Here is a 12,178-nt window from a genome sequence, read left to right on the forward strand (position 1 = left end):
AGTCCCACTCCCCAAACAAAACAAATCACAACTCTTATTTTCATAGATTTTCTAACAAGAGTCTTGAGTTTATTTAAAGATATATATCTGTATAATTTGCTTTGTTCCAGAAATAGTCCTGTTATGTTTATTAGTTTTACAATTATTGTATTTTGTAGGTTTTTATCTTTGTTACTTAATGGGGCTTAATTTTGCTTTAATTCTAGGAAAACTTTAAATGGAATCAAAAACATTTTCACACCTTGCTGTGCTCTCGCTCATTCAATTTTCATCTTCATTGTGTTCTCCTTAATAGGCTTTTGTAAATCTAGCTAAAAAGTTATTTTTAGTTTAAATTCTTTCAATTTGTTTACATATGCAATGACATTAAGTTCAATTTGTATTCTAAATATGACTATAGGTATGATTGATATTCAAATCACTTTAAAAGACATACATTTTGAACATTTCATGGATTTATTGAACTGGAAGTTCTATTAAATCTGGCAGGTTCAACAAAAACTGGAACTCATTTGATAGAGTATTGGGTTAAACGATGACTTCAATGGATTGCTAACCCTATGAAGTATATTTGATGCATACATACATGAATATTCACAGAGATTTCTACTGTAGTTAAGTTCGGAAATTTGATTTACATATATTTACATCGTATGATAGAATAACGAAGCCTCTTAAATGCATCTCAGTGTCGGAATGGGTCTTCCAACTTACACATATTGCTATTGCTTTTGCTTTTGCTGGCTGTCATCAGTGGTGGGCGGTGGTAGTGGTGGTGGTGGCACCCCGCCTCCATCTGGGGCATCCACTGCCCCCCGGTTCAGCAAGTAGTCCAGATCGAGGGTGATGCGATCCAGCGTGGCATCGTTGGCCCCACAGCCACTCTGCGTGGCCGTATGGGTGGGCGTGACCGGGGTCGTGGTCGCCGTGCTGGTGGCCGTCGAAGTGGAGACCACAGCCGCCACCATGGTAGGCAGCAGGGGGTCAAAGGTCGTGCGGGACGTGGGCTCCAGGATGGTCACCCGCTTCTGCGTCTTGGGCGTCTGGGTGGACATGGCAGACATCGCTGACATCGCCGGCATTGCCGCTCCACTCAGGTTTCCGCTTATGGTCGGCGGTGGCGCCATACTCAGGATTAGGGAGCTGGGCACAAAGTCCACGTAGGGATTATGCTGCAGCGGAACATAATGAGCAGTGTTGGTGGCCGTGGGCATAATGGCACTGGTGTGAATGCCAATAATGCTGTCTGCAAGGAGGAGAACGGAGGGAGAGTAGGTGGTTATACATACACCCTTCTTCATTTTGAAAAAGGTTTTGTCTATTTTAGTTCAGCACAGAGATCATATCAATTTATAACAAAGATTATTAAATTGTTTTCTTTTTTCTTCCCAAACTTAAAAGCTACAGAACCTAATCATTTGGAACTGAAAGCCCCAAGCGTTTTCATTCGCTTGCCATTTAGCCAGAGTAAATTGTTTCGGAAAACTTTTATGTGCTTTCAGTCCATCACCCCACTATAAAATAAAAGTAAAAGCAATTTTAAAAATTTGTTTTTTACCACACATTTTTGATGCAATAACTATTATTTTTTATCGTGCACTTTTCGTTCAAAAGAAATATTTGTCAAAAACCATAATTTATGTAAATAATATAATATTCAAATTTTTCATTAAAACTTCCAAATTTATTTATTTTATTATTAGAAATTTGTTGTCTTTTTAAACTAGAACTTTATATCTAATAAGACTAATAATTATTAAATTTAGTAAAAAGTAATTCATTATAATTCAAGAATTTGCTTTCATTATTTTATTTAACTATTCTTATTCTATTTAAAAAGCAGTCATATTATCAAGTATTAAGAGGAAATGAATTTAAAATTTCCTTAAAACGAGTCTAATTTATCATAATTTTTTTTGTTAGATAAGTTGAATAATTGATTTTGGCCATAGAAATTTAAAAATTCGAATTGTTTTCGCTATATATTTTGTCTAACCACTTACCTGCTGCCACGCCCTGGAGGATATCGAGCGTCTCGACGCCCACAAACTCGCCGCAAGGTCCTGGGCGATAATGCGTGGGCTGCTGATGCAGCGTTCTTCTGCCCAGGCTTCCCGTGAGTCCTCCCACTCCCACGCCCACTTCCATACCCACTCCCATGCCCATTCCCATGCCCATGCCCATGGTGTAGGCATCGTAGGCGGTGCCGCCGCCCAAAATGGCGCAACAGCGTGTGTCCGGCGAGGGGGCCACGGACAGAGCCTGGCGGTCGCCCAGGAAGGACTCCGCCGTCCCATCTGCGCCCGCTTGGCAGCGCGGCGCCGTCGAGATGATTGTCAACGGCAGTGGAACGCCGGAGCCCGGTGCTCCTGACAGCTCCAGGCCCACCTTCGATTGCAGGGGCGCGGCACCGCCTCCTCCGCCGGCTGACGAGCCCAAGGATCCGGCTGCTGCTGCTGCTGCTGCTGCTGCTGCAGAGGACACGGCTGCATTGGACATTGACAAGGACACGCCGCCGCACTCGTTCTCCTTCTCCTTGTCGTGGTTGGTGTAGACTGCAAAGGGGAATGCAAGGGGGTTACAAGCTGAAAACAGGAGGAGATTCGAGAGGGAAAACCCACAGCTCAGCGGACTATTCACGTTGGCCGTCGTCGTGGTGGTGCAGTAGTTCTCGTCCAGGCTGCTCCGGCTCGTGTTGAACTTGGCCTGCTTCAGGGAGCTGTTCTGGCTGCTCCCGTTGCTGCTGAGGAAGGGGGGTCCTCGCAGCTGGCTCTCGGCCCTGATGACGAAACAGAAGAGGATGGCCGAGCCCTGCAAAAGCGAAGCGATTGAATCATGGCCGGGATTGCGGCATAAACTTCCAGCCCATCTGGGCTGACCCTAATAAAATTGGTTTTCGTTTGTCAACGCGAGATGGGTTGTCGCCCGAATGGAGTCATTAAGCCACGGAAGACCAAGACCCTTCGATTACGGCAAAGGTGGTGGTGGCCCAGAGGCCTTCTCGACGGAAAATCAAACCAAGCGATTGGGAAATTAAATGCATGACCAAAAGGCGGCCATAAATCGAGGCCAAACCATATGGGCCATACACGGCTATTATGTCCTTTTTTCATGAGCGCAATTTATGGGACGCATGCCCCGAGTTACAGGCATTGGATTTTCGAACAAAATTAATTGCGAAATTAGCGAAGGAGGAGTCCTAAGCTCGATGTACTGAATTGCTCTAATTGTATAGATATCCTTTGCATGCTCCACAAGGATTTCAAGCATATTAAAATACAAGGATTGCTGCACTTGAAAAAGAGCATAACAAAGTGTGGGTATGTATGCCTTGTAAAAAATATCCTAAATAGAGTTTTAAACTTGGGTTTATATTTTTCGTTTATAATCAGATGGGTTTGAGAAGGAAAAGCTTTTAAAATTTGAAGAAAATAAGAAAATATTTGTTTTAAAGGCTAGCAGATTTAAAATTCCTGTTTTATTTAAATTAAAAAAATTGTTATTATTGTCTTCGCACAGAATATTCTGGACTTACTTTTAAATTTAAGGTGCTTTAATATTTTTTGAATTCTTACAATTAAAAGCTTATTTCAAAATCGCAGAGTGTAAATAAATATAATGAATGAAACCGAATATTTCTGCGATTACCACAACAATAAAATTTATTGAATTACATAATACTTAAGGCAAAGGGATTTAAAAATATATTATTATAATTATCGTATAGTATATAGCTATAAACTTTTACTGTTTTATTGAGAAATTAAAGTCTTTTTTCTAATTGTTTCTGTGGAGCTTGGCTCATGCATATACGAAGCCCTCTTTTATTGATAATTTAGAGCACATCTTGACCATATATTTCTCCACGTGCAGTCGCCGTCTTGGGCACTGTTTAAATAATTAAATAGCAACGGCAGACAGAGCCATGCCACACACCCTTACGCCCACAATCAAAGTGATTTGGGTCACATTAATAGTCCTGGATTGAGACGGTTGTAGACATTGCGGCTTGGATTCAAGGGGCGGCTGCTCGAGCTAATTTGTTTGTGTTTGAATTTGAATGTGCCGTTTGCCGTGTGCCGTGTGCCTTGTGCCTTGTGCCTTGTGCGCATTACGCATACGCCGAGTGGTACACACACTTGCCGGCTTGCCACATCAAAGTGTGTGTGCGTGTAATTATGTGATTAGTTTTGCAAGTGAATCCCTACCCAATGCCTCCGCCCGTGCAGATAATTGTTTATTTAATTGGATAGAGCTGATTGCTGGGCGTGCGCAGAGCGTTAAACCGTTTAATGCTGGTTTAATTCTGGTGGCTACAAAAACGAAATAGCTGGCCGCTTCTTCCCCTGCAGCCCGGCAGTGCAATTGGAGCATGAGGATGTGATTCCACTCAAGTGGCAGGTGGGCAAGTCGAGGGCACTTATTCCATTTGCACAGCAAATCACCCAGAAGTGGAAAAAAAAGCAAACAATAACAGCAAGTGGAAGCCGGAGTCAAGTGTCAAAGCCAAGGGTAAAGTAAACACCAAAAAGGCTTCTTCCAGCTCTTTGATCATTCAAGGTAGCTAATGCAGTCGCTTTTGCCACGCCCACTCTCGCTTCCAACCACCGCCGCCCATATTCTCAGTTGATTTTGCATGCATAATTTGCAGAGGCAGGTGTAAAAATATGCAGGCATTACACTTTGATAAAATATGCAACTTAAATAAGTCGGCGGAAATAAAAACGAAATGCGATTTGCATGAGCCTCGTTTGTTGGATGCTGCCCTCCACCTCCTCCCATATATCCCATAGTTGAGGACCAGTTGGAGTGGCAAATGGAATGGGAATTGGACCACCCAGACCCGAATCAAACACCCGACCTTAATCCCATCCCGGCAGTGATATATATATATTTTATTTGCGCTGCGCCTAATTGAATTTCAATCAATGGTCCACCTGGCGACTAAGAGGATGTAAACGGTTCCCCGCACTTACCAATAATATGCACGATATGCCGAACGGATATGCCCACAGAGCATCCGGTGATGAATTAACATAAGCGATGAACAGTCCGTCGCTGCAGATTTTGGCCAGCAGCAGTCCGCCCGCCCGGTAGAGCAAACCGAATCTGGAATCGGGAATACATTAAATTAGATGCAAGAGCAGATACCAGAATGGCATTGTGGCAGCGTTTGATTTGGCTGTGGCTTTCGTTTTTTTTTTTTTTTTTTTATCAAATTAGCCAGAGACAGGAAAATGGGGCACAAAGAGCCCAAGTCATTAAAATCTAAGTGTTTCCCCCGAAGCCATATCTTGCATTCCCATTTTCAGCCTTTTCTGTCGAATGACTTACCGCCTGCGCAGAGCCAGATTGAATTTATCCAACGGATGCGTATGCACAGTGCGATTCTTGTGCCACAGCCACAAAAGTTTCTTCATTAAAATGGCAAACAGCGCCAGGAAGAGCAGGATGAAGAGCAGATCGATGCAGAGGAAGAGGACGAAGCTCAGGGCTGGCGTTGGGGCTGTCGAAGCGTCACCCAAACCGGAAGTGAGAGGCGCAGTCAGCGCGGATGCGGAAGTGGAGGTACTGCTCCTGCCCACCAAGAGACTCCCAACTGCTGCTGCTGCTGCTGCTGCTGCTGCTGCTGCTCCAGACCAAAGCCACTGGTAGCTGCAGTGATTGATGACGTTGACGTGGCCACATCATCGACCGATGACAATGTCTCTTTCTCTGCTGGCGAAGTCGTTCCATTTCCCAGCTGCAGTGCCTCCGACTCGAGCAGTAAATTATCGCCGTTGAGCAGCGAGTGGGCCGAGTACTCCGACTCCTCCGCTTCCGGTCTGCCCAGGGCGGTGGCGGCATCCGGAGAGGCGGCTGCACCCGTCCAGAGGACCTCCAGCCACCAGTGCGTTGGCCAGCGGCCAATGATGCTACAGATTAGGGGGGCGGCCACCGCAAACAGGAGCGGCAGTAGCCAACTAATGCCGATGGCGCCTCGCATTCCAGCTGCCGACGAACTGGGCGGTGGGCGGCGCTGGACAATGGAGGACGTGGTGGCTCCCAGCGGCGACTGAGCCCGGATCTGCGTGATGTTGCTCAGGCTCTCCAATTCCCGATCCCGCTCCCGCTCCCGCTCCCCTCCGCCTTCGAGTCGTCGCTTGGTGGGCGTGGCCGTCCTGCCGCCAATCTGCAGATACTTCTTCGGCATCAGCTCCGTGTGGATGGCCAGGGCAATCGCAATCAGCGTCGAGATGCCCAGCAACAAGAGCGATGCCAGCGATGTGCTAATGATGCCGTGCCAGCTCTGCAAGAGGAAATTATGAACGGCCGTTAATAAGGAAATGGAGTGCTTTGACGGCTGAGCTGCAACATCGTTATTTTTAATTAAATATAAAAAGTTGTCATCGTGCCGCATCATCAGCAGCAGCAGTAGCAGCAGTAGCATCAGCAGCCGCAGTAGCAACCGCAGCAACATCCAGCCAACGAAGCCATTTGGTGGGACTTTCAGCCCCCAAACCCTAATGGTCAGCATTTTGGCATAACTTTTTTATTACACTTTTACCGCGCTTCGGTGACTGGACATTGGCTATAACAAAGCTGTAAACAATTTGAACAACATTATATTTTGGACACGGTTTTCATAACCAATTAGGAACCCAAGTATGGTGTAATAAACATGCATCTTAGGTTGCATTATCAAATATCTTATGGCTAATTGGTTCTACGGCTTACGTAAGGGATATCTAATTAAACAAAGTTATTTGCTGCAGATGTGCATTTCGTAATTGAAACTTCATTGTGTATTGAATGTACATATGTGAAGTTTCGAATTCCTTATTTTTGATGTATTTGCTGGGCCAATTTTGTTTACTGAATATAAACATAACCAAGTTGGTTAACACACATGCTTAAAGTTATGACCCAACTCATCATCTTCAGTAGCCTTCGGGGCCAAATGTGAGGAAAACATTTTGTCAACTTTTTAATTTTCAATTTACAATACGAAAACGAATATGAATATTTCCACCCCGTCAGTTTGCCGCGGAAAATTATGAGTTAAGTGCGCTTAAAAGCTTTCGCCTTTCACATGTTCTGATGCAGTTGAGGGCGGGCGTACGCGTCGTATGCGTAATTTATGTTTTCTTATTTATTTATTGTTTTTTTTCATTCCGTTTAACTGTCGTGCTGAAATTGTATTTTATTTATGCCCGCAAATATATGCAATAAGTAAAATGAATATTTTAATTGTATTTATTGTGGCATGACGTGGGCGAGTGGGTGTGTGGGTGTGTGGGCGTGGTCGGTGGTCTGGTGGTCTGGTGGCTGCGGTTGACGTCCGTCGCCAGTGGCAGACGCGTCTTCGTTTGGTCCTGCTCCTGGGACACGTGTTTCAAACCATAAAATTTGCATGTGTTCACATGTTCGGGTGTGTGGTACTTTTTAATAAAGTTGCCTTGAACGCGTGTGCGCGCAATTAATGTGCAATAATAATAATAATAATACTTGTGTTTGTGTGTGTGCTTGTGTGCGTTGTGTGAGTTGTGTGCGTTGTGTTATTAAGACAAAGTTTCCCTCTGGCGAAACGCCGTGAAATGCGCATTGTGCAACTCACCGCCCTGACGTAAGTTGCTCATTAACTTGGCCAACGGAGGAGAGTACGCATTGTCTCCAGTGCCGAAGGCCAGCCTTTGCCAGCCTATGCCAGGTTTGTTTCATTTGTCCCCAGCAAAACTGCTGTTCGTCCTCTAGGACAAACGTTCATTATTCACAAATTCCTCCATTGCAATCCTTTGAGACGCAACCCGTATTGCGTGCGGCAAAAATGTCGATGCAGATAGCGAAACATACGCGCACCGCTCCTCCAATTGTGGCGTCCACGGTCGAGCTCACAGGCATCTTTGTGCCCGGGCCATCAGCTTCATCGTTTGCCCTTGTCAGCATTTCGAGAGTTTGAGTTCTCCCAAAAGCTACACGGCGAGAAATTGTCCAATCTAATTCGGTTGCCCAATACAAGCGGTGCTACGATGTCATCATAAAATCATTTGAGGCTTAAGCTCTAGAGAAATCAATGAAAATTTCTCTACTCGCTTAAAACCAATCGCTTGCTCTAAAAAAAATTCTCTAGAGACTTAAACACACATTTCTCTCACCATTTTAAGTATAAGATCCGAGAGAATATAAAGTCTGCAAGGATTTCAGCATGTATATGTTTTTGGGATCTGTGCGTTGGCTTCAAAGTTTATCACTCATACGTACTGTTGCCTTTGATCAAAACTTTATCTTCATCAAGATGGCGTTGACTAAATTCAGCTTTTCAATCACAAAAATTGGTTTTGTCCTTCGTATATGGACAACTATTCAGGCAAGATCAACAGACTGACAATGCTAGAATTAGGAGCAAGATTTATTTTCACAAAATATGAGCTGGCTTATGAGTCGAATGAGTTATTGAGACCATTGCGCAACGTCGAGAACGTAAAATAATACTTTTTGGTTTTCAAAAACAATTTTTGTGCACCAAAAACTATTATATTTATTGGTAAGAGTTCCGTTTATTTCTTTAAACTTTCATGTGTTGGTTTTTGGAGAAATAATTTTACTTGACCCTAGAAAATAATCGTAAGTGCAGAAAATGGATTCTATAAATACATACGGCATCAGAACTAATTTTCACTAACTCTATTAATGGCTGATATTGAAATACATGGAATAATTAAATCTTTCGCTACCTTATCTAACCTTAATTTATTATAATTTTATAGATTTTAAAGACAAAACAAGGCGATTAAAGTAGTATTCACTTTTATAGGAAATAAGCAAAGATTGTCGATGTAAAGTAAAATCTTTTTATCTGTTCTTAGCTGTGGGAAAGTTCGGACAACAGGCCAGAATTCTCTTTAAGAGCCTAATAAAAACAAATCCTTTGGTAGTACAGAAATGAAATGGGAAATTTCCATGCTGGATTACCATGCTTGCCTTATGTTTTGATTATCGTTTATTGCCACAAGCTCTATGTGAAACTGTGTTATGCCTTAACCCAAATGTGTTTTTCCAAGTGTGTCCCCTTTTTCATTTTTAGTTTCCCTTGCCCAAACCTTTCCATATTGCGTCCTCGCATCCTCGCATCCTCGCATCCTCGCATCCTCATTTTCTGCCGCATCTTTATTTGCAAGTGCCCGCGCCTTTGTCGTCTCCTTGCTCGTTGTCGTACACAATGTTTTATTTGTTTTTCATTCGTTTATTGAGCCGCTGCTGCCACTGCGGACCAGTTTATTACTAATTCAAAAATGTTATTTCTTGTTAGAGCTTTGCAGTTCCTTTTTTTGCGCCGGGCGTTCCACGACCCCCGGGGATTAGGCATCGCAACTTTATTCGCTTATGCTTTTTTCGTTTCACGTTTATAATTTAGACGGTTTGCGGGTGCTTTGGGGACCTCGACGTCCCCATCCCCGTCCCCGTCTTTGGATCCTTGGCCAATGGGCTCAGTATATAGTGTTCCTACAGCGCGCTCGGGTTAGAGTCTACCCCATTAGCATTTCCCCACTTCAAACGTCTGAGAGTGTGCGTTTATAAATATTAATTTCGATTCCAGTTGCTTCGTAGCCTCCTCCACCTGGCCCACTCCTCCTCCTCCGAATCCGCCTTCGAGCCGGCGTCGTGCATTGTTGACTTTTAATTTCCATCCAAGGAGGTCGACGCCAACAGGTTAGGGAATTGTTTTCCATGAATTTTCCGTTTGGCTGCCACGAAAACTAAATGTAAATTATTTGCTTTGTTGTCCACCGACCTCACGAAATTCCGACATTCCAGCTTTGCTATGGTATGGTATAATATGGTATGGTATGGTATGGTATGGTATGGTATGGTAACGACTTGCAGACGACACGCTAATTTGTTTTGATGATGATTACAGATTTTTGGCCTGGCCGTGATTGTTATTATTTGAGAAGTCTCGAATAAGACTCGTGATGGGAAATTGGTGATTGCCGGAGATTGCAGACACCGCAAATAATTACAACTTAAGGGTTTTTGCCCTGCTCTGCTAGTTTAAGCCGATGGTATTTCCCATACCCACTCAAAGTGGGTGTGGGAAACTCGTTTGTGCTTCGATTGCCCTGCGCGCCTTTCTTTTTCTCGTTGGTGAGAAGCCAAGGGATTCTCATTCTGTTTCGGATTCCGATTCCGCACGCCCGCGCGCCTTATATCATGCAACACTTTTTGTTATTACTTTTCAGGTCCGCCTCCTCTGCTGCTCGGCTGCAGCTGTATGTTTGGATTTGGGTTTTCGGTTTTCGGTTCCGGGACTGCCTTGCTTTCAGCTTGGCTTTCCTCCGTTTTACTTGTTTATTTATTTTGGCGTAATTAAATTTCACGCTTTGGTTCCCTTTTTTTCCATGCCCCCAGTGCAGCCTCTCAAAGGCGTCGTTTTAAAGGTCCGCATCGCAGTAGCGCATTTAACTGCACCAAAGCATGCACATCGCATTCAACATTTTAGTGGCTAAATAGCCTTACATGCCAGTTTTTTGTCGAAAATGATTTTATAAAATAAAGCTTGGTTTCTTTGCTTTAATTGCTAATTATTAATTCATTTTAAGAAGCAGTATTTTATACTTTTATCCGATTGAGAGTCTACGGTTATTTCATTTACATACTTTCACATGAAATTTGTTTCATATGCTCTAATGCCACTAAGTATTTGTTAAGAAATTTGCATCATATATTCTAATTGAAGTGAACGTGGAAAATTTAAAATTTAAATGCTAAGAAGACCTTTTAATAAAAATCGTACAAAGGAAAGATAGCTTCAGCAATTGTGCTATTAAGAAAGGATGAAAAAGGGTAAATTTAAATGTTGTTAAAAGTAATTTTTGGATTAAGTAAAATTTCATGGTCTTGCCAAAAATCAATTTATAATTTTTACACGATTTATTTTAAAATGCTTTTAAAAATTACATTAATACTAAGCACATTCACTTTTTTTTAACATTGTTCCCCTTGTTTAGTTGATCAATGTGTCATCCCAGCCTTAAAATGTAAATGTTAGTCTTTCCAGAGAAAAAATCTCTGCGTTAAAGGATTGTTTCTTAAGTACATACACACATTCTAGTCGTGTCAACAGAATTCAAGATAGAATTCAATTTGTATTCGTCGTAGCACCAATGCAATTCCCCCCAAAATATTATTATTATTATTTGTTTTTGCGGACAACTCACCAGCGGCAGCATTTTCATGAATCCCAGCAAGTAGATGAGCATCACACTCGACGTGGACACGCAGAACTGCATCTTGAGGAACGTGACGGCGCACTTGCGGTTGCACCAGATGGGCACCAGGATGAGAAGGGCGGATCCGCACTGGAGGAGGCAGCAGGCGCAGCTGGCGATCACGAAGATGGGGCGCCGGGGGGCGTGGGCCGGGGGGGCCTGCAAGCGGAATCGACCAGAGGCCGAAAACAATTAGCAATTCAAACTAGCAGCGAAACGAAACAAAACGAAACGAAGGCTAAAGTGGGCCAAAATGCTGTTTGCCTTGGCAGGCTGCCGCCAGCAATCGACCGAATTCAAATTTGTTCAGGGATGCAGCCTAAACATCTCAAACTTTTTTGGTGTACTTTAAAATAAATCTTAAATTAAATTAAAGTCTTATAGATTATTATAAGACTGTATATGAAAGCAAAAACGGCTTATAAAAATGTAACATTTTTCAAACGCTTGGTTTTGTTCATTTTTAATATTTGATTGACAAAAATGTATTATTATTCGGCTGATATTTTAACTGAAATAAGCGCCTTTTATTTGTTGCCCAGAATAAATAAAATAAAAATATAAAGAATTGTATTTTATGTCTCTTAAATAACGCAAGCCAATCAAGTAAGTATTAAGCCGAAATAATTAGTTTTAAATTTTAATTAATTTTAATTTCTTTTGCTTTTTTCATATTATAGCCATCGAAAAACAGATAGCGGCAAATGCTGACGAATAAAATAGTCCAAATAAAATACTTTATAACTTTAAACTAACTAAACGTAAGTCACTGAAGTTCAGGTTGTGAGAATAAAAACTGTATTACATAAAGTCTAACTAAATAATTTTAAATTTTAATAATTTGTTATATATCTCCAACAATAAAAAGATTATGACAGCAAATGCTGACAAAAAAAAAATAGTCTACTCGGGACTTAAAACCAAACCAC

General features: G+C 42.5%; 1 protein-coding gene across 7 annotated transcripts in view; it reads right to left on the minus strand.

Moving 5' to 3' along the window:
* Positions 1 to 31: 31 nt before the first annotated feature.
* The window catches only part of LOC128262680 (uncharacterized), a 118,988-nt gene continuing 106,841 nt past the window's right edge, over positions 32 to 12,178 (minus strand). For 6 of the 7 annotated variants that reach the window (XM_052997083.1, XM_052997082.1, XM_052997081.1 and 3 more), the window contains 2 exons: positions 11,199 to 11,408; positions 5,400 to 6,289 (listed from right to left, as the gene is read on the minus strand). In XM_052997083.1, coding sequence (XP_052853043.1) covers positions 5,546 to 6,289; positions 11,199 to 11,408 — 954 coding nt within the window. In that variant the 3' untranslated portion in view covers positions 5,400 to 5,545. Of the gene's footprint in view, positions 1,247 to 2,003; positions 2,556 to 2,621; positions 2,812 to 4,976; positions 5,110 to 5,334; positions 6,290 to 11,198; positions 11,409 to 12,178 lie in introns of those variants that run through there. The other variant, XM_052997085.1, reaches the window with a different exon arrangement.

The sequence above is a fragment of the Drosophila gunungcola genome, unplaced genomic scaffold, assembly GCF_025200985.1.
Source record: "Drosophila gunungcola strain Sukarami unplaced genomic scaffold, Dgunungcola_SK_2 000001F, whole genome shotgun sequence".
Taxonomy (NCBI): domain Eukaryota; kingdom Metazoa; phylum Arthropoda; class Insecta; order Diptera; family Drosophilidae; genus Drosophila; species Drosophila gunungcola.